At 40.8% G+C, this 23,158-nt stretch overlaps 1 protein-coding gene across 1 annotated transcript in view; it reads right to left on the bottom strand.

Moving 5' to 3' along the window:
- The window catches only part of cad (carbamoyl-phosphate synthetase 2, aspartate transcarbamylase, and dihydroorotase), a 192,844-nt gene that overhangs the window by 79,393 nt on the left and 90,293 nt on the right, over positions 1–23,158 (bottom strand). The window contains exons 24-27 of the mRNA XM_084315379.1: positions 19,125–19,292; positions 18,328–18,510; positions 16,188–16,292; positions 2,739–2,981 (exon numbers count right to left, since the gene is read on the bottom strand). Of these exons, the coding sequence (XP_084171505.1) occupies positions 2,739–2,981; positions 16,188–16,292; positions 18,328–18,510; positions 19,125–19,292 (699 nt within the window). The remainder of the gene's footprint in view (positions 1–2,738; positions 2,982–16,187; positions 16,293–18,327; positions 18,511–19,124; positions 19,293–23,158) is intronic.

Genomic DNA, 23,158 nt, shown 5'->3' with positions numbered 1-23,158 from the left:
GCGAGCAATGGGTCCAATGGTCTAACATGCTTTGCATCCTTGACATTCCTAAATACCCACGTTGCGCTAAAACCTTAACTAATGTTAGCTGCTAACTCTAACTAAGCTAACGCCAACTACTGTAAGCTATCCCTGGGAACGCTCAGAGGCATAGTGAGGGAAGGGGGGGCTGAGGCCATGGTTAGACTAGGTGTTTTTGTTTTCGTTTTGTTACTGAATGAATATGTTTGCTGTCCCTGTTAAATAGAAATGCCGTTTTGGCAGGAAAACGCGTTGCCCTACTGACAACGCTGAAATTGTGTTTCCGTTTTGGAAAAAAGCCAAAACTCGCCGACAACGTGTCGTGTAATCTGCGCGGAGCCGTTTTGCCCACTGCCCATGCGCAGTAGAGACCAAGGCCAAATCCTCCGCCTCCCAACATGCATGTCAACAAACCAGCAGCAACGCAAGAGTCGATTGCATGAGCAGCTCAGAGCTCCTCTTTCAACATAACAAGCATTAAACAAAATGGCCCAGTCATCTATTCACTTTTGTTTAATACATGATGCGTTGTCTCTAATGTTATCTAGCTACTGATAGCTCCTTATATCATCAGTTTTGTGCTGGCTGGCTAACGTGAGCTAACGTTAGCTACCTACCGTAGCTACCTAGCTACCAGACCCTGTTAGCTCAGAGCCCCTCTTTCAACATAACAAGCATTAAACAAAATGGCCCAGTCATCTATTCACTTTTGTTTAATACATGAGGCGTTGTCTCTAATGTTATCTAGCTACTGATAGCTCCTGATATCATCAGTTTGGTGCTGGCTGGCTAACTAACGTGAGCTAACGTTAGCTGCTAGCCACAATGCTATACTGTTATAATGGCATATTCCATTCACATTAGCATGTAAGCTAACAAAATCGGCGCCGATGAGACTAAACTCTGCTTTGCTGCATTGGCTAAATAGCCGGAAGGATTTAAAGATGGCGGCTTGTTGATATTTCTTTGCAGGAAGTGTATTGGCACATTCAAGTTCTGATTGGTTGAAAATTGCCTTCATGTTCGCCACCTACTGCTTTGGCATTGTACTACAGCACTGTGCTCAGGAGGCAAAACAAAAGTGCTCAGGTTGCAAAACGAATCTCTAACTCGGCTGCCACTACATTGTTTTCATCCTGAAAACGAAACGAAAACACCCTAGGTGTAACCGACGCCAGAGTCTCTCTCTCTCTCTCTCTCTCTCGCTCTTGAACCCATTTTATTCAAAAGGAAGATATTGATGGACAGTAGCTATAGTATATACTGTAGCTCAGCAGCTGTAACAGAATAATTGTATAATTTTTAAGGTTGTCAAAGTTAACGCGGTATTAACGCGTTATCGCCCGATTCTATTAACGCCACTATTTTTTTTAACTCACGATTAACTTTTAACACTTTCAATGCCGACGACGATATATATCGTTATTTCATGCCCCCCGTTGAGCCGACAACGCTTTTTTTTTTTTATATTAGCAATCTGAATTCATATTTCATCAACCGAGCCTCCCGTTAGTACAGCAGCCTCTCTGAGCTCCAATGGGAAAATACCGCCCCTATCGTCTATCCCTGTGTAACTGCACCCCATTCGATTACACTGGTGTATGTGTGGGGGGGAGCCTCCTCGCTCCACTATGCTGGCGAGGGATCTGATGAACAGGGATGTGATCGCGAGATGGAAAACAACCTGGAATATATATTTACAGTAGCCAATAATCAATCAATAAACGCGATCGATATTTGGAATGGCGATCAGGAATTGGAATAATCTTTTTGGAGAACATCTGATCTGAGGTAAGGAATCTATTTTACCAGTATTGGGATAATCAGACCTATTTTCACCTATATATCAGCGTGTGCCATATGTGTGTATGTGTGTGTGTGCGATCAGGAAATAAGAGAATACATTTTTCAGCCCGCTTCTATAGCGTGCATAAGTACACATATACTATTAATAATCTAGCGTTTATTTGAAAACGATTCATAAATAGGCTGAAAAATGACAACGTGTTTTGTGTATTACAGTAAAGGCCGTTTATCACAGAATCTTCTGAAATCTTCAGGAAGTTTCAAGAAACGAGCGCTTTTCAAACAAGTCATTGATAAGCGACAGCCAGATTAGACACATAGCCATAATTTAAGATATAGTTTATGCATTCGCAAATATGAGAGCTCTATCATTGAAGTGGGTGGCGGCATTCAAGGGGGTAAATAGGAAACAGAGGCCGGCACTGAAAGTGTTAAGGTAGATACAAATAAATTAAAAAAAATGCGATTAATTTGCAATTAATCGCGAGTTAACTATGGACAATCGTGCGATTAATCGTGATTAACTATTTTAATCGATTGACAGCACTAATTATTTTTGATTATTTACGTTTCAAGTTTAAATTATAACGACTGAATTTTCCATGTTCTGTCATCTAATAATATATTCCAGACCATTACCTTTCGTATCTGTATCGGAGTCAACATTTTGGTAGCGTGACAACACTACAACATACAAAAGCAGCTTGACAACCGACATCCTTTGACATCCTTGTCCCTTAGTATGCACATGCACAGTATAATATGCATGTAATCAATTGTTTGTTAATAAACGTTTTTCACTGTGCCCCTAAATTTCTTTGTGTGCTCCTACATTCTCATTTAGGAGCACATGTGCTCCTTGGGAAAAAGGTTAGTGTAGAGCCCTGCACATGTTTCCTCTCTCTCAATACCTGGACGAAGAGCTTGGTACATTTGATGTCTATGATGAGGGGGACGGAGTAGTCGATGGCCATGCGCCTGGTCCGGTAACCCTTGGTCACAAAGGACGACAGCCTCCTGCCTCCACTGTTCAGGGACAGGTTGATCACCAGGTCAAAGTGGTTTTCTGCCAGGTAGTTCATGATGCTACGCTGCTTCTCCTTCGTAGGGCAACCACTATCCTCCTCCTCAAAGGGCCAGTCCACTGCCGTCACCTGGGGGTTGGGAGGGAGAGAGGGAGAGAGAGAGACCATTTCTTCACCTTTCCATTACAGTTGAAAATTGTTTGACGAAATAGTGTCTGCAGTCCGCTAGGGGTCTGCTCTGCTCTCTGTGACGTCTGATGACACATGCCGGGTTAACACCCTGTCTATCACTCACCACTGGCTGTTATAATGTTCTCTCCACTAGACAGGGATGTGATTGCGCCTTAAGAAAAAAAAAACTGAAAATCTTCGAAATTATCTTTATTTATTTTTTTGCAACCAGCCGGTTGGCCGACACCACCCTTCAGGATGATAAGAGTACTGGCATCAGCAAGCGACAAACATATTTGAATGAATGAACACATTTTATTTGTATAGATTGAACTGTTCACAGGGAAGAGGAAGGTGGGAGAGGAAAGGGACAAAGAAAATAAATTACCGGTAAATGAAATATCTCAGTGTCCCCCTAAAAAATTTAAAGGGGGTCATCTTGACCCCTCCCAAGTCATCCTGGCTCAAATACTAATGGTAGGACCTTATCTTTTCTTCTTTGCAACCAGATTGTGCAACACCTGTAACCGCCTCCTCTGGAAGTCTTGCCTACTGCGAAGGGCTGCAGTTGGACTAATGGACTCTTTTGCTCTCAGGTCGATTTTGAGAATGAAGGTGGTGACATTTCTCCATCTCAGCTTCTTGGTTATGTCTAGGTTGGCTTCTGTACCTCATGCTTGAGAGTTTGATGTTTCTACAGAGCTTCACATTAACTGGACAATGCTTGCTCTCCCTTGAGTAGTGTTGAGTGGCAGACTGCTGCACTGCTTGCAAGTAACCTTCCCTGGTTGGTCAGTTTTACAAAAGCAATCAGTGTTAGTGTGTTTCCTAGTGTGTTGACGTCTTTACAGCATCTCGCACCACTCAACAAAACTGCTAACATTATCGATAGCCAATGAAAATCTGTTCTGCAAGAATAGCAGGTCTGATAAACGCTTAGACCAGGTGGAAAAATAATCAAAACATACATAAAGCTCAATATATATATAAAAAAATTTTTTTGATTATTATTATTATTATTATTATTATTATTATTATTATTATTATGGAATATTTTTGTATCATGATTTTAGGTCAGAAAAACCGGAAATCCGGTTTAAAACGGAGAAATCACTTCCCTGACTAGATGACTGCTCTACCAGGTACCCAGGATTTGTTCAGAACTTGGTAGAGCAGCTTTCTCCTCTTTTGCTCCCTGGTCATTGAATAACCTTCAGAATACACTACAGATTCATGATTTTGTCATAGCTCTGGTAAAAACAACCGTGTAATTGTATGATTGCCATTTGTAAGTTGTCCATTTTAGAATAGAATACTTTATTCATCGCAAGGGAAATTTGGCACTACAAATCGCTCACATTTAGTTGACAAAAACAAAAAGTCACTAATAAGAATAGAAATGTAAATAAGCCACGTCACCAATGCAAGAGGCTGCGGTCTCGACTCCCGGAGTCGGCATTGCCTTGGCTTGGGCTGATCGCTATACCAACTCGTTTGGCTGGGTTAGGGGGAGGGAAGCCGTGGGTGGGAAACTGGCGTTGTGGACAGCGACGCCTACAGGTCAGGTCTGGGCGCTTGCTCAGCGGAGGCAGGACTTGAGGAAGGCAGCGTGATCTCCCACGCGTTAAACTTCACCAATGAGAGCCCTCGCTGCCAGGTGAGAAGAGAGCCACTGGCTGTCGCCGCACGTGTCGGAGGAATCGTGCGGATACTTCAGGGTTCCCTTGTACCGACCAGTAGGAGAACATGCGCACAACAACCAGGTAGGGGAAGGGGGGGGGGAATTGGCACAACGACTAAATTGGGACGGGGAGAAAACGGAGAAAGAAATCTGAGAAAGAGAGATACAAAAAAAAGAAATGTAAATAAGCCTAAGAATAAAATATGGTCCGGGATATACATTTCCTATGTTACATTCTAATATAAAATATACAGTAAAGATATCCAGAATATACAGTAAGTGTAAAATTGTACAATGTCGGTCTAAAAGTAAAAGTCCAGGAAGATAGTACTGTCACCCTGTGCTCAGTGAGGCACAGTGATGCATTATACGGTCTGATGGCTGTTGGAATGAAGGACTTCCTATGCCGTTCAGTGCTACATCTTGGGAGTGTTAGCCTAGCACTGAACGTGCTCCTTCTGTCAGCCAAGTCCGTGTGTAGTGGGTAGGAGGGGTTGTCCCTGATGGCGTGGAGCTTAGCAAGGCTCCTCCTCTCCGCCACCACCGCTAGAGAGTCCAGCTCTACCCCCACCACGTTACTGGCTCAGCCCCATTTTTAATGGGCTCTTTTGTAATGGTGTGCTATCTTGGCCAGGTTGCCCTCAAAAAAAGATATTTTAATCACAAGGGACTTCCTGGTTGAAAATCTGCAAAGTGGCCCTTTAACACTTTGAGTGCCACTCACGAGATTTCTCTGGTTTTTTTTATAGGTGGTTGCGTGCCACTCACGAGATTTCTCTGATTTTTTTTTTTTTTTTTTGGTCTGAAAAATTATTGCATCACCCGAGCCTACCCGAGTATAGCCGAGGGGTGCCGGCGATCACTGTGGAAAAAAGCGCCCCCTGTCGTCTCCCAGATGACATAAGTGATTTTGGAATGGACTCAATGAAAATGAAATGGGGAAAAAAATACGGTACTCCACATTTTCCAGTTCACTGATCCAGCCGGGGTTACTAGAGTTCATTCTGGAGCCTCAGATCCCGGCGGATCATGGAGTTCTACTGTATCGCGTTGGATCCATACACGTATAGATTTTTTCGAATGGTGATCAGGAATTGGAATATACCAGTTGGATACCATCTGATGTCAGGTAAGGACTCTATGTTATCAGTGGTAGGATAATCAGAGTAAGTTTGATGAAGTTATAAGCTGTTTTGTGAAATGTCTTCTTTCGGTTTCACTGTAAAACTCTGTGAGGAAATCAACGGAGCAATTATCAGTGCGCGGCCATAATGTGCTTGCGTGCACGTATAATATTGATCATCTAGCGTTTATTTGAAAACGATTCATAAAAAGGCAGATGAATATCAACGTTGTGGAATATTCCACTAAAAGACGATTTTCATAGAATGCTCCAGAATGAGCTGTTTTTTATATCAAAACGGGGGCTTTTCTAACTGCTCTGAAACGGAAACGACGCGATAAAAAAACAATCTGTCTTCACAGCACTGACTGGAAAATAGTATTTGATAATGCGATGGGCAGATTAGACACATAGCCATAATTTAAAACATAGATTAGGCGATATTAACGTTAACATTGGCGCCGATGGTGGCATTCAAGCGGTAAAGCGGAAAACCAGGCGTGGCGCTCAAAGTGTTAAAAGGTCCAATCTATAATTCTCTCAAGGTTTCTGTGACGATACAGACTTTGCCTCATCATATAATTCTGGTTAGTTTGTTAGTTTCCATAAGACTGCCAACTAGGGCTGCAACGATTAGTCGACATAATCGACGACGTCGATTATAAAAAATAGTCGACGAGAAATTGTTGCGTCGATTAGTCAATAATTTTTTTTTTTTGCACTACCTATCTTTGTGAGAGTGGCTTCTCAGGGTTCCAGACAACATCATAACATGATGATCCCATAGCAAATGTTGGACATTGAAAACATTGTTCCCCTGCAGGAGATGATGATCAGACTAGACACACAATACATTACACACGCACTCCTCTCACTCACACACAGCGATCAGAGTAAGACACACACACACTCCTCTCACTCACAGCGATCAGAGTAAGACACACACACATTCACACTCCTCTCACTCACAGCGATCAGAGTAAGACACACACACATTCACACTCCTCTCTCTCACACACAGCGATCAGAGTAAGACACACACATTCACACTCCTCTCACTCACACACAGCGATCAGAGTAAGACACAGACACATTCACACTCCTCTCACTCACACACAGCGATCAGAGTAAGACACACACACACACACACAAATTACACAGTACACACCTCTCACTCACACAGCGATCAGAGTAAGACACACACACAAATTACACAGTACACACTCCTCTCATTCACACAGCGATCAGAGTAAGACACACACACATACACACACACACGGACTCCTCTCACACACAGCAAACAAAAGTTATTTAAAGTACACTTCCACTTTAATTTGTATTATTTAATTTATTTATCTTGTTATGAGTGATTGCTGTATTGTTCTTCAAATACATTTTCATTTAAAGTGGCTTAAAGATCCAAATTCAAATGTTTCATGAGTCATTATTTTAATTTGCTATGGGATCATCATGTTATGATGTTGTTGTTTGGTCCTGACAAGAGTCTCAAAGTCTGGGGTGATGGTAGACAAGCAACTCTGAGGTCATGCTCAATGTCCAATCTGTTCCTCTGCTCTGTCTTCAGCTGGACCAGAGCTGAGAAGCCACTTTCACAAAGATAGGTAATTATAAAAAAAAAAAAAAAAAAAAAAAAATGTTGTTGTTGTTTACATTGGTTTTCGATTAGTCGACTAATCGAAAAAATAATCGGCAGATTAGTCGACTACCAAATTAGTCATTAGTTGCAGCCCTACTGCCAACAAACTAATTACAAAGTCATCTAAACTGTCAATGTTGTTTTCCTTCTAATTCACATGATAGATGCCTGGTGATGGTGCCGCCTTGAACATTTGTTTTGTTACGTAGTCCAGCCTGATATCTATCCTTTAGTCTATCCATATAACTCTATATGATAGCCATGTGCATTATTAATTAAAAGTATAGATTCTATGGTATACATAGGAAAGCTTAGGATAAATTACTCATTCTGGGCTGACCGGAGGTGCAGGAAAGGAAGAAGTTGTACGCGAAGGAGGTATCAAATAGGTACCTTGTACGGCTCTGTAAGGGAGGGGGGGATCAGGGGTTTATTTGTATATATGTATGTTTTTATGCTCGGCTCTCAACGGGACCTCAATAGTGGGATGTAAATCCATTGTGAATTCGCACTCCAGAAGTGTTACCAACAACTACAAAACAATATGTATAGATTATGGCTAGTTTGAATATAATGATCTGGAACACTGGGGGAATAAATAATCAACATAAAAGCAAAAGCGTGCTCACATTGATGAAAAACAAACAGGTTGATGTGGCTCTCTTAAGCGAAACGCACATTTTAGTGGGAGACAAAGCTACGTTAGCGGACAACACATACCATAACATTAGTCACTCTTCCTTTGGAACGAAAACCTGTGGAGTTGCTATAGTCGTGAAACGGAAGTTGAATATTGAATTGAAGGGAGTATGGTCTGATGCAGATGGTCGGATAACCATAGCTAAGATTATACACAAGAATAGGAAAATAGCGTTGGTAGCGGTATATGCCCCAAATCTATACAAAGCTAATTTCTACACTACACTTACCAGAAAAATGTTAGACCTTCCAGAATACTAATTTATAATTGGTGCGGATTTTAATGCAATCTGGGATCCTGGGTTGGATAAATCTTATCCCACCTTTTCCAACGAACAAAAAAATGCATCTAATGCGTTAAAGGATTGGTCGAAGAATACAGGTGTAAATTATCTATGGCGATCACTCAACCCCACGACCCGGAAGTACTCTTGTCGATCAGCAAGGCATAAAACACTTTCCAGAATAGATTATGTTTTTGCAACCCCGAGACTATTTGATAACTATGACGTGGAGATGGTATCCAATGCATTATCAGATCACTGTTATTTACTCCTAAAAGGATAATTTGGTATACTGTCATCCCGAGCCCCAAGATGGCGATTTAACACAATACTGCTGAATAACAAGGAATTCATTACACAACTCAAAAAAGCTCTTTCAGTATTCCTACTAGAGAATGTGAAATCGGTGCCGGACCATAGAATATTATGGATGTCGGTAAAGGGAATGATCAAGGATTTCACTGATAGCTTTTCCTCCAAAATACGCAAGAATCGATGCACAAAACTGGCGGAACTGGAAACGCTTTACTCTACGTTATTTACTTCTTTACAATACAACGACTCGGTTCGACTGGAAACTCAAGTTAATGTACTAAAAAAAGAGATTAACGCCATTTATAAACAACAATCTGAAGTACAAATACGTAGCACAAGACAACAGTATTACTCTAAGGTTCCAAACCAAGTCACCTACTAGCTATGCGATTAAGAGTTAACGCAAAATTTGCAGATATAACTACCATTAAAGCACAACAAGGACTTGTAAGACACTAAAAAAATAAACGCGACATTCAAAGAGTTCTACTCCAACTTGTATAAATCAGAAACGACCTTCGATCAAAACAAAATGGACACATATCTTAATCAAATTAACCTCCCCAAACTTTCAGAGGATGACGCTAAACAGTTAGAAACACCTATCACACTAGAGGAACTCAGGAAGGCCATATCCGAAATGCAAAGTGGTAGGGCTCCAGGAAGAGACGGTATCCCACCAGAAATGTACCTCTCATGCTGGGACATAATTGGACCCCTATTACTTAATATGATTTTATACTCAGTCAAGGAGGGGAACTTCCATAAAAACGACAATATTGCACTCATAACAGTCCTCCTTAAAAAAGACAAAGACCCCACAGAGTGCGGTAGTTACAGACCCTTAAGCCTCCTCGGAACCGATATCAAACTGTACTCTAAGGTATTAGCCATCAGACTTCAAAAGCATATGACGTCTTTAGTTCATCCGGATCAAACTGGCTTCATAAGAAACCGCTTGATCACTGATAACATAAGACGATTACTACACGTACTAGATGCCAGCAAGGACGACACCACACCTAAGGCGATGCTGTCCCTGGATGCAATGAAAGCTTTTGATAGGTTGGAATGGTCGTATCTATGGGCAGTATTAGAAAGGATGGGGTTAGGAAAAGGATTCATTGATATGATTAAAGTATTATACAAAGACCCATCGGCCATGATTACAACAGGTATAATCACCTCCGAAATCTTTCCGGTATCACGCTCTTCTAGACAGGGTTGCCCTCTTAGTCCCGGACTATTCGATTTATCATTAGAACCTTTAGCACAATATATAAGACAATCCCAATTCATAGAACCAATCGTAATCAAGGGCACACAACACAAAATTTGTTTATATGCAGACGACGTAATACTGTTCATGCAAAACCCTAACACCGCAATGCCTCATCTTCTCAAGTTGATTGATGACTTTGGCGACCTATCAGGATTTAAGATAAATTGGCCAAAGTCGGCTTTCCTTCCACTTAACGCCCCTGCAAAAAATATACGCCTTCCAGGAGAAATACCAATGGTTAAACACTTGGGAGTTTGAAGTGTTCCCTACCATAAGCCAAACGGTGAAGCACAATTACATAGAAATCCAAAATAAAATAAAATACGACTTTGACAGGTGGTCAAAACTTAAAAACTCAGTACAGGCACGGGTTTCAATAGTTAAGATGGATGTCTTACCTAGAATCAACTTCATCAGCTCAATGCTACCGTTACCCCCTCCAGATGGTTACTGGAAAAAATTACACTCTTCCGCATACAAATTTATTTGGAATAACAAACCACCATGTATAAAAAGATCCACCGCACAGAGAAACAAAGCCGACGGAGGTATGGCATTTCCAGATTTTTTCCACTATTTTAAGGCGTACACTCTAAGACCACTGACAACCTGGTTTGATCCCCAAGCATCAGTATCCTGGAGAAATTTAGAAGTAAATATAGTAGCACCACATAGACTGCAGGACATAGTATACACCAAATGATCAATTAAGCAATGTGAACTGAAATTTGGCCCCATTATTACTCATGCGATCCGGATATGGCGTGAAACACACAAAAAATATTCTAACCCACATAAATGGCATAATCATACTCCCTTATTCAATAACAATGCACTCCTGATTGGAAAACGACCTATAAGATTCCCTAGATGGGAAAAGCAGGGCATACACACATTAGGAGATGTTTTCAACAAACAGGGATTTTGTAGTTATGAGGAAATACGCAAAAAAAATTACCTCACCAGTTCCACATATTACTTTTACGCACAGTTATTGTTATGTTTGAAGGCTCACAGTGTTCCATTAAGGATACCAATTGTACACCACAGATACCACAAATTCTTCTATGAAAGAGAGACATCGAGAGGTTTTGTTTCAGATTTTTATCATCAATTACTAACGTCCTCGTATGAAATCCTCCAGCTAGACTCAGTCTGGAGGAGGGATATACCAGACCTGGAAATAGATTTTGATTGGCAAGAAGCCTGGGCAAATGTTCGACTTGCATCAAGGAACCCGGACCATCAACAAATCAATCTTAACTATATTCATAGGACATACTTGACTCCTATAAGACTGAACAGAATGGGTCTTAAACAAGACTCCAAATGCTCCTCATGTACAAATGGGGACGAGGGGACATTTATGCACATGTACTGGGACTGCCCAACAGTTAAGATATTCTGGAAAGAAGTGACCCAGCAATTATCAAATCTCTTAACTCTGAATATACCTGTACACCCCTCTGTATTACTGCTGAATGATGTTTTTGAGTGTGCAGTACCTATACAGCTAAAGAGATTGGTTTTGTCTGGTATCACAGCGGCTAAAAAGCTGATAGCATCACAATGGTTTCAACCGGAAAAAATGTGCCGGAAGGTCTGGATTCTTACATATCTCGAAGTGATTTATCTAGAAATATCTACAGCAAGAATTTGGGTCTCAATGAATCCAAAATGACAATGTGGTTAGAAGTGGTGGAGAGAATAAAAGCTAGCATATAATGGTAGTGCCTGGTTAGGAGCGAACGATAATGGATGGATTATCCAATGGGGGGTCCGGGGGGGGGGGGAGCGAGCGAGAGCATATGTGTGTAGGGTATTAGATAGCAGGTATTAGGGGTATATCTTGTATAAGACATTTATCTAAATGGTGATTTCATTGGATGTGCACTGTTAATTAATGCTTGTATATCTAATTTTATGTTGTCATGTTTGTTTATGTGTTTGTTTAAAATATAATAATAAAAAAAAATATGATAGCCATGTGCAATAATACTGTATATATTTTTTATATATGTATATTTACCATATTTGTATCCATCCACACCCGTCTGAATATACCTCAATATATTCCTGTTTACATACCTGTATGTATATATTAACTACATCTATATCTGTATATATCCCTTACCTACTGGCCAGTATGACTTACACCACTGGTCAGTATGACTTACTACTAGGGCTGACCCCTATTAATCGATTAGTCGACTAATCGGCCGAAAGGAGCCGTAGTCGACTGGCCAACCTCTTAGTCGAATATAAAAAATACAAAATATATATATACCGGTATATATATATATATATATATATATATTTTTTTTTTAAATAATTTTTTCCAAAAGAAAAGAGGCCTAGAAGCGTGGCTAACGCTAATGGCACGCATACCAGAGGCTAACTGCCTACGAAAACAGGCACAGAAAGAGGATTTCACCCATCTAATGAACACACTAGACTAGACAAATATCAAGATGTATCCATCAGTGTAGGGCTGGGCGATAACGATAATCATCGTGATAAATTATTTCCTCGAAATAAACATGAAACGTGGTCGCAAAGTTTCGATATATCGATTTTCCAAGCTTGGACCAAACAGTGTTCCATTCTATGCATATGATCCAGTGGCGGTAGGTTTACCCCTGGTGGAATATAATAATCTATGCACTGGGCCGTGTGTGTACTGCGTAGAAGGTGCGCAGACTGATGACGACATCAACTCGAGACAAGACATTCAGTTTTGGTGGTTTGAAAATAATCACGCGGCATAATCACAAGGAAGAAACATTCATTCAGACTGTGTTGGATATAACTAAATGGATTTATATGGATTATGGACTTGGACACATTCATGGAGAATTCAAGCCGGGACCACAACGCTTCTCAAAGGGTTGGCTCGCTCGACACGCGACGGCTCCAACTCGTCTCCTAGTGACGGCTTCGTTCTACCGCATCAAAAAAGTTAGTCTATTTTTTTTTGTATTTTATTTTTTTATTCTTTTTTAAAACAAACATATAAACAAACATGACAACACACGATAAGATATACAAGCATTAATTGTCAGGGCACATCCAATGAGATCACATTTTGGTTAGTTGTTTTATATAAGATATACCCATAATACCTGTTATCTAAAAAAAAACCCTACATACGTATGCTCAGCTCGAAACCCCCCCTCCCGGACCCCACCTTGAGAAGTACCTCCACTATCCCTCGCACCTAACCAGACACTACCATTATAAGCTAGCTTTTATTCTCTCCACCACTTCTAACCACATTGACATTTTGGATTCATTGAGACCCAGAATTCTTGCTGTAGATATTTCATGGTAAATTACATCGAGATATGTAAGAAACCAAACTTTACGGCACATTTTTTCCGGTTGAAACCAGCGTGATGCGATCAGCTTTTTGGCTACTGTGATACCCGATAAAACCAATCTCTTTAGCTGTGGATTCACTGCAAACTCAAAAACATCATTCAACAGCAATACCGAGGGGTGTACAGGTATATTCCAAGATACGAGTTTTGATATTTGTTGGGTCACATCTTTCCAGAATGCCTTAACTGGTGAGCAGTCCCAATACATGTGCATAAATGTCCCTTCGTCCCCATTTGTACATTGGGTGCATTTGGAATCTTGTTTGAGCCCCATTCGGCACAGTCTTATAGGAGTCAAGTATGTCCTGTGAATATAGTTAAGATTGATTTGTTGATGATCCGGGTTCCTTGATGTAAGTCGGACATTTGCCCAGGCTCCTTGCCAATCAAAGTCATTTTCCAGGTCTGGTATATCCCTCCTCCAGACAGAGTCAAGTTGGAGGGTTTCATACGAGGACGTTAGTAATTGATGATAAAATTCTGAAACAAAACCTCTCGATGTCTCTCTTGAGTAGAAGAATTTGTGGTATCTGTGGTGTTCAATTGGTCTGTCTAATGGAACACCGTGAGACTTCAAACATAGCTCTAACTGTTTGTGAAAAAGCCATGTGGACTTGGTGAGATTAAATTTTTTGCGTATTTCTTTATCACTACAAAAACCCTGTTTGTTAAAAATATCCCCTAATGAGTGTATGCCTTGCTTTTCCCATATAGGGAATCTTATAGGTCGTTTTCCAATTAAGAGAGCATTGTTATTGAATAAGGGAGTATGGTTGTGCCATTCTTGTGGGATAGGATTTTTTTTTTGTGATTCACGCCATATCCGGATCGCATGAGTAATTATGGGGCCAAATTTTCGTTCACAGTGCTTGATTGGTAGTTTAGTGTGTGCTATGTCCTTCAGTCTATGTGGGGCTACTATGTTTTCTTCTATTTTCCTCCAAGATGCTAATGCTTGGGAGTCAAACCATGTTGTCAATGGACTTAATGAGTACGCCTTAAAATATAGGAAAAAATCTGGAAATGCCATGCCACCATCTGCTTTATTTCTCTGTGCGGTGGATCTTTTTATACGTGGTGGTTTGTTATTCCAAATAAATTTGTATGTGGAGGAGTGTAATCTTTTCCAGTAACCCTCTGGAGGGGGTAACGGTAGCATTGAACAGAAGAAGTTGATTTTAGGTAGTACATCCATCTTAACTATTGATATCCGTGCTTGTACTGTGTTCTTAAGTTTTGCCCATCTATCAAGGTCGTCTTTGATTTTGTTTTGGATTTTTGTGTAGTTGTGCTTCACCGTTTGTCTTATGGTAGGGAATATTTCCACTCCCAAGCATCTGAAATGTTTTACCATCGGTATCTGTCCTGGGAGGGTTGTATCTTTTTTTGCAGGGGTGTTAAGTGGAAGGAAAGCCGACTTCGGCCAATTTATCTTAAATCCCGATAAATCACCAAAGTCCTCAATCAACTTGAGCAGATGAGGCAATGTGGTGTTGGGGTTTTTCATGAACAATATTACATCGTCCGCATATAAACAAATTTTTTGTTGTGTGCCCTTGATTACGATAGGTTCTATGGATTGGGATTGTCTTATATATTGTGCTAACGGCTCTAATGATAGATTGAACAGACCGGGACTAAGAGGGCAACCTTGTCTGGCTGAGCGCGATACCGGAAAGATATCGGAGATGATTGTGCCTGTTATAATCATGGCCGATGGGTCTTTGTATAATACTTTAATCATATCGATGAATCCTTTTCCTAACCCCATCCTTTCTAGCACTGCCCACAGATACGACCATTCCAGCCTGTCAAAGGCCTTCATAGCATCCAGGGACAGTATCGCCTTAGGTATGGTATCCTCTTTGTCGGCATCAAGTACGTGCAGTATACGTCTTATGTTCTCAGTGATCAGGCGGCCTCCTATGAAGCCAGTTTGGTCCGGGTGAACTAAAGACGTCATATGCTTTTGTAATCTGATGGCTAATACCTTAGAGTACAGTTTGATATCTGTTCCGAGGAGGCTTACAGGTCTATAACTACCGCACTCGTTGGGGTCTTTGTCTTTTTTAAGGAGGACTATTAGTCTATTAATAGCCCGTCGCGCTGGGCATAAGAAGTTAATTAAACTCGACAGAAATGTATATCGACGATAATTATCGATATAGAGTTATATGAAAATAATTGTATTATTTTATCACGATAAAGTTTTTGGCCATATCGCCCAGCCCTACATCAGTGGACCAATTGCATGCTTTTGCAGAGGACAAGAAGCCTTCAGTCGACTCCTTCAGACATTAAGCACCCCCCACAGCCCAAATGGAATGATAAAAAAAATTAAAAATCTATATTATACTTTTTTTTATTTTTTATTTTTTTTAAGTCGACCAATATATTTGGCAAATTTTGGCCAATCCTAGTCGACCATCTAAATCCTTAGTCGGGGACAGCCCTACTTACTACCATAGTGTATTTATACATGTATCACTGTACATAATACTGTACATGCATCAGATTAGCATTATTACTCGGCAGTACTCATTTATATATACACACACTCCAGTTTAATCACTTGTACCAGTATTGTTAATGCACTTTACCGTTACCTTTGCACTCTGGTTAGATGACAATTTATTTGAGTTATTCTGTACTTGTGCTGTACGATGACAATACATTTGAATCTAATACCCATCATTTAATGTTATATAGTACACAGAGAGAGTTATATGAAGGATGGCAGTACCTTGACCCCATGTTCAGTGTAGAAGTCTGCGGTGCCCAGACTAGCGTACAGGTCATATCCCAGACTCTCCAGAGTCTGGACTGTAGGAAGAAGCTCATTCTTGTTCTACAAAACACAGAAGATGTAGAGACAGTCAGTTACTGCATTACTATGTAACCAGCTTTGTCCGTTTGTACTTTTGTACCTTTATGAAGACCTAGTCGGTCATCCATGACTCAATAAAGGATTTTTAAACTTTGCGATCAGAGAGCCTCAGTGTTTTCCAGACAGTCTACCACCACCACCACCACCACCACCACCACGTCAATGTGTTTTATTCCTCGATACTGCAGTTTATTTGACAACAATACATTGAAACATGGACAACCTTCTTGCGCTAAATGGTTCTTAACACATTAATTGCCAATAACGAGTATACTCGTTATTGGCCGCCATGCATTCATAATTCATCCAGGAAGCCTCCGGGAGCCAGCTGGACCCTGTCTGATATTGCAATGCCTCAATACCGCCGCCTGGTGGATTTCGGGCGAGTTACACTCCACTCTAAACCGGAAGTGGCACTCGGTGCATCGGGGGGAAAGCTCCGCCAGAGATATCTTGTAACGTGGATCAATATACCTTGAATGCATGGGATCGCTTTCGAGACGCAAGAATCAATATGCTTTCGGTGTTTATTGCGTCATACAAACGGAAAATGGATCTAGCAGATCGACGTCAAATAATTGGAGTTTTCCTTCTCCAGACACATCGGCCTGAGGTAAGAGGAAACTAACGTTATTTCCAGCTTGATTGTCCATTTATTTCATTGCAATCCGTCCGATCAACGTATGGTGTCTTACTAAAGAAAGCCGTTAGTGACAATCAATGAATCATAAACGACCCCCCCCCCCCCTTTCCTTCACGCATGATGGAGCATAATGTATAGCGATCATATGCATTTGACATTTTTTATATAGCGTGTATAGGGACGAAACGGCAATCGATAATGTATAATACGCGTCAGGGCCTATAACGCGCGTTTTAGGAATTACTGCTATACAGTCTAAAAACATACTTATATTCTCGACGGTACTAACACGACAATGTATGAATGGAAAAATATAACGTTCCCACATCCGGAACGATATATACCCAATGTTAAATGGGCCATAGTAATGTCGATATAGCTATAATATTTAAAAAGTTATAGCCCTGCAAAGAAGGTGAGCCACTCCATAGGGTTACAGCACTGGCAGAGAGTGGTAAAGATGGGCATACTGCATGGCACCCAATGTGTTAATAATCCAAATTTTGGAGAAAACCCACTTCCTGAATAGACTGAATTAAATTGAACTGACTAACACTGTTGGGGTATTCATTTTCTCTCGGTTCAGTGGTTGTAGGACACCAAGTACCATGGTTCAGTAGTGGTTGTAGGATACCAAGTACCTTGGTTCAGTGGTAGTTGTACCGTAAGTACCTTGGTTCAGTAGTAGATGTACATTAAGTACCTTGGTTCAGTGGTAGTTGTACATAAGCACCGTGGTTCAGTAGTAGATGTACATTAAGCACCTTGGTTCAGTAGTAGTTGTACAGTAAGTACCTTGGTTCAGTAGTAGTTGTACATTAAGTACCTTGGTTCAGTAGTAGATGTACATTAAGTACCTTGGTTCAGTAGTAGATGTACATTAAGTACCTTGGTTCAGTAGTAGATGTACATTATGCACCTTGGTTCAGTAGTAGTTGTACATTAAGTACCTTGGTTCAGTAGTAGATGTACATTAAGTACCTTGGTTCAGTAGTAGTTGTACATTAAGTACCTTGGTTCAGTAGTAGATGTACATTAAGCACCTTGGTTCAGTAGTAGATGTACATTAAGCACCTTGGTTCAGTAGTAGTTGTACAGTAAGTACCTTGGTTCAGTAGTAGTTGTACATTAAGTACCTTGGTTCAGTAGTAGATGTACATTAAGTACCTTGGTTCAGTAGTAGATGTACATTAAGCACCATGGTTCAGTAGTAGATGTACAGTAAGCACCATGGTTCAGTAGTAGATGTACAGTAAGTACCTTGGTTCAGTAGTAGATGTACATTAAGCACCTTGGTTCAGTAGTAGTTGTACAGTAAGCACCATGGTTCAGTAGTAGATGTACAGTAAGTACCTTGTAGCTGCCAATGGACAGCAGGATATTCTTCTTGGGGATCTTGAAGCCAGTGGAGAGCATGGCCTTCAGGTAGGCCTCGTAGCGGTTCTCCCCGAAGCCGGCCACCTCCCCGGTGCTGGTCATCTCCACGCCCAGAACCACGTCGGCCCCCGCCAGCCGAGAGAAGGAGAACTGAGGCACCTGGAGAAGAGCAAATAAATAAAATTGCAATGAGAAATTGCAACTGAAATTCTTAGAACTCCAAAATTGTACATTTTCATGGTATTAAAAAAGGGACATATTATGAAAGATATTTTTTGCCTAACTTAGTCTTTTGTATGGATTAGATGATCGGATATGTTATTTAGGTGCTGGGGAAAGAAAATTGGACTCCTTGCTGTCCAGGGTTTGAAGTCTCTCCAGATTAACAAGATGTTAAGAATTATGTGATGTCACAAACAATTGATTAGCTTTGATTAATCAATTAGTTGTGCTTTATGGAGCCAGGAACGCCGTCTCTGTAATTTACAAAACCAGTTTGTAAAGGTTTTTTACTGTTGGGTGTGGGGTAGCCAGGCAGGGAAGGAAATCATTCATAAAACATTTGTGTTGCTACATCCAGCAAAAACACTGTGTTCAATACAAAAAAAGGTGCTGGGAAATAAATCATTAACTTAGATTTAAACCTTTCTTTACATAACATGTCCCCTTTAAGCAAAATAACCTTATATAAGATTGACGTTCACGTCGAAGAAGGCATACTTGTCTCTTCTAATGAAAAGGATTTAACCACAGGCGATTGGTTGGTTGGTTACCTTGACACCCACGATCCCCGTTCCCCTCATCAGGCCAACGGGCTCCAGCTTCTTCCCCATAATGAGCCGTGTTGCCAGGGCAACCAGGTCCACTCCCAGAGTCTTGGAGACAAAAGGGAAGGAGCGCGATACACGAACGTTGCACTCGATCACCTTCAGCTGGTCGTCCTGGAGGGGAGAGAAAGATGGAACAAGAACGGTCGCTAGAGGCCTTCCACGGGACGCTTCTTCCAACATGGCTGCCTGTAACCAATTTCTGGTTTAAGGTAAAACACTGGAAAAGCATGATATTACTGTTCCACTGTGACTTGTGCTACTGCGACTTGCCCATAACAGTGACGTGCTTGGTCCATACCTTGCGCTGTGTTAGGGGGCTTGGTCCTTCTTAGGGCTGGGCGATATGGCCTAAATATGATATCACGATATTTTCTGACCTTTCGGCGATACGCGATACGCATCACGATGTTTTTCTTTTTTTCCCCAAACAATTCATTATGAGGCTTACCAAGACAGTATTTGAGTTTGCAAGCTAACATTAAAGACAAAATAAAATACCCATGCATTTAGCATTTTTATATTATATATTAGATTTAGATTATTGGATTATTAGATTATATATTGCATATATTTAGCAATGAGATATTATATGATTTAGATATGAAATATGATGAATTGAAAATGGGGGACCCTGATGTAAACAAGACGAAAGTCTTTCTCTGGTCTGCATCCTCCAGTCCACTGTTGACTGTTGTTGTATTGAGCTGTACTGTATTGTACCCATGCTGCAATCTGTTAATAACGTTTTCATTCATCAGACGGCAAACAGAATCATTTTGATTGACAGTCGCGTCTGCCAATTACGTCACATCGCTTGCACCCGCCCTGCTGTTCTTAGCACCAATGGGCAAGCGCATATTCATTTTTTACTTCCGCCATTGGAGAGCTCAATGACAACAACAATGGCAGCGGTAGCTCGCCGCGGCCGACGTTTAGCTTTTAGCTCCGCAGAATGACTAAACGACTGGAGGCATAATGATTTTACTGCAACGGATGTTATAATAAAAGCCTTTCCATACATCTGTCTGATTGAAAACTTTATTAACAGACCGCAGAATGGGCACAACTGAGTCAGCACGGGCTGAGATATGAACGACTAATGCTTGCTATATCTAGGTCGACCTCGGACGTTGCTATGTAAATACGCTGATGTTATTGAAAGTGTAACTATATAACGTTAATGCCACAAAACGAATGCCTTTGTTAATCATAAGTAGTAACTTTTGATGCACTAGTGTGTGTGTGGGGCGGCGCTGTTCAAAAGTGTCAACGTGTGGACCAGATTGACGCGACACAAGCCTCTTGGGCAAAACATCACGATATCCACGATACGTTTAAAAAGTGTATCGTTAATGAACTGTACCCGATATTTATATAATATCGTCATATCGCCCAGCCCTAACTACACGTATGAACTTGACATAACGTTAACGTTACTCAGTTTCCATGAAATGTTTAATTAGCAGCAATCTGTTGTTGAAAATGTAACGTAAACCGGAAATGGAATGCGAGGACAGGAAGCCGTCATGAAGTCGGCTTCTGGCCCTTGTAGTCATATATATTGTAGTCTTTTAGTCTTAACTAAAAGATTTTAACAAAATAAAAAGCAGCAGCACTATTGGATAACTGAGTCATGTTTGCTATGTATTTCTTTCTTTAGGGGAGTAGGACATTTGTTTCACAGTTTTAGCATGATGTTTTATAGATGGCTAGGTTAAACACAGGTTTTTGTTTTTAAGAGGGGGGATTTGATTTGATTGAAGTTTATTTCAAGTATGCAACACAACAAACAAACATCAAGTACAGATATAGCCTTAAGCCGTTCAAATCTAATATTTAATCTAAAAAAACTAAAGGCTAAAGTGCTAAATATATAATCTAAGAATCCAATAATCTAAATCTATAATATAATATAAAAATGCTAAATGCATGAGTCTTTTGTCTTTAATGTTCGCTTGCAAACTCAAATACTGTCTTGGTAAGCCTCATAATGAATTGTTTGGGGAAAAAAGGAAAAACATCGTGATGTGTATCGTGTATCGCCGAAAAGTCAGAAAATATCGTGATATCATATTTAGGCCATATCGCCCAGCCCTACGTGTAGTGTAGTATGAACTCGACATAACGTTAACATTACTCCGTGTCCACTGTTGCTGCCACTGTTGCGTCGCAGATGGATGGTACACTCTGTTAGCTCCGTAGCTAATCCGCTCATACTACTAATTTACCGATAGCAGTACCGTTAACGTCGGAGCTTACTCCTGGGTTTCAGGGGGCATCCCTAGCACCGAGCCACCGCCTCTCTGTCTCTGGCTAGGTGTGTGCGCTTGCGTGTATGTGCGTGTAGATGACGTAATTTGGGCAAGTGTGTGTGTGACTGACTTTTTTTTTCTGCGAGAGGGAGAGGCGAGAGGGAGAGGAAAGCATTTAGCACTGCGCTTGTAAGTCTCATCTCAGCCGCGGCGGCCTCTAACGCGAGGGCAAAACATCACGATATCCACGATACGTTTAAAAAGTGTATCGTTAATGAACTGTACCCGATATTTATATAATATCGTCATATCGCCCAGCCCTACTGTATATGGTCCTCAACCACACTAAACTATGTGCTTATTATTTGTACTTGGTTGAGCTGCTGCACCACTTTTTCCAAATACCTTAGTTCAGCTTTCATTTCCTTTTTTTATTTAAAATGTTTTATTCTCCCATCCCCCAATTTAGTCATCATACCAACTAGTGATGCACCGATGTGAAAATTGTGGCCGATACCGATAACCGATATTAATATTGCTGATGAATTGCCGATACCGATATTTACCGATGTCGATATCTCTGTATAGAAAACACTTTGATAATCAAATAAAGAGTCATTTTCCAAAACGCATTTTTTTTAAAAACTTTTGTAACTTATTTTCAGAAATGACTGATATTTTGAAACTATTTAAGACCAAAACATGTAAATATTATATATATATATATACACACACGATTTTTTTATATATATCGGCCCTATCTTGATATCGGACCGAAAAAACGGCCATATCGGCCGATATTATATATTATATCGGCGGCCGATATATCGTGCATCACTAATACCAACCCCCTCCTGGTCATTGCGCTGCCCTACTGTCAGTGTAGGGAGGGTGTAGACTACCACGTGCCTCCTTTGATACATGTGGCGTCGCCAGCCGCTTCTTTTCACCTCGGAGAGCATTACGCGTGCAGAGGTTCACACAATCTCCCCCAGATCCCCTCCCTGCTGAACAGATGCCGACCGACCACTAGGAGTCGCTATCGGCTTCCCACCCTCGAATGCTACCAATAATGTGTTCGTAGGCACGACTGACCAAGCCAGGGGTGTGTGGGGAATTGAACCCGGGTGGTGGTAGGCGAGTGCTTACTGCTCATCAGGGGTGTAAAGTACTTGAGTAATTGTACTTCGTTACAATACTTAACACTTTGATCGCCATGGGTTAAATTCATAATTTACCATCCCTCGCCAGCTCTATTTGTCTATGGAGAAGTTCCCCTTCTTTGCAGGGCTATAACTTTTTAAATTCTATTGCTACATTGCCATTATTATGGCCCATTCAATGTTGTATATGTATTGTTCAGGGTGTAGCAACGTTAAACTTTTTCATTCACATATTCATACTAAAATATGGTCTAAAGTATAAGTATGTTTTTATCGTTTTCTGCAGCTTTCTTCAGAACGTGATTTATAGCCCTAAATGCATTATATTGATGATCAGATACAGTTTGGTAGGAATCTGTGCGAGATGAAAAATTTAAACTGGACGTACTTCTAGAATGATCTACGTATGATCTGATGATGACCGGATGGGCGGGGGATCGTTTATAATTCCGTGGGCAGCGTTAGATGATTCATCCAGAGTGGGTCATATGTTCATCATAGCAGTTTATATGGAATAAGTTAGAAAATAACGCTGAATCTTACCGTATGTTCCTCGCGCCGT

This window comes from Notolepis coatsorum (assembly GCF_963971535.1).
Source record: "Notolepis coatsorum genome assembly, chromosome: 5".
Lineage (NCBI taxonomy): Eukaryota > Metazoa > Chordata > Actinopteri > Aulopiformes > Paralepididae > Notolepis > Notolepis coatsorum.
The sequence above is the reverse complement of the archived record's forward strand: the minus strand, read 5'-3'. Positions and strand labels throughout refer to the sequence as shown.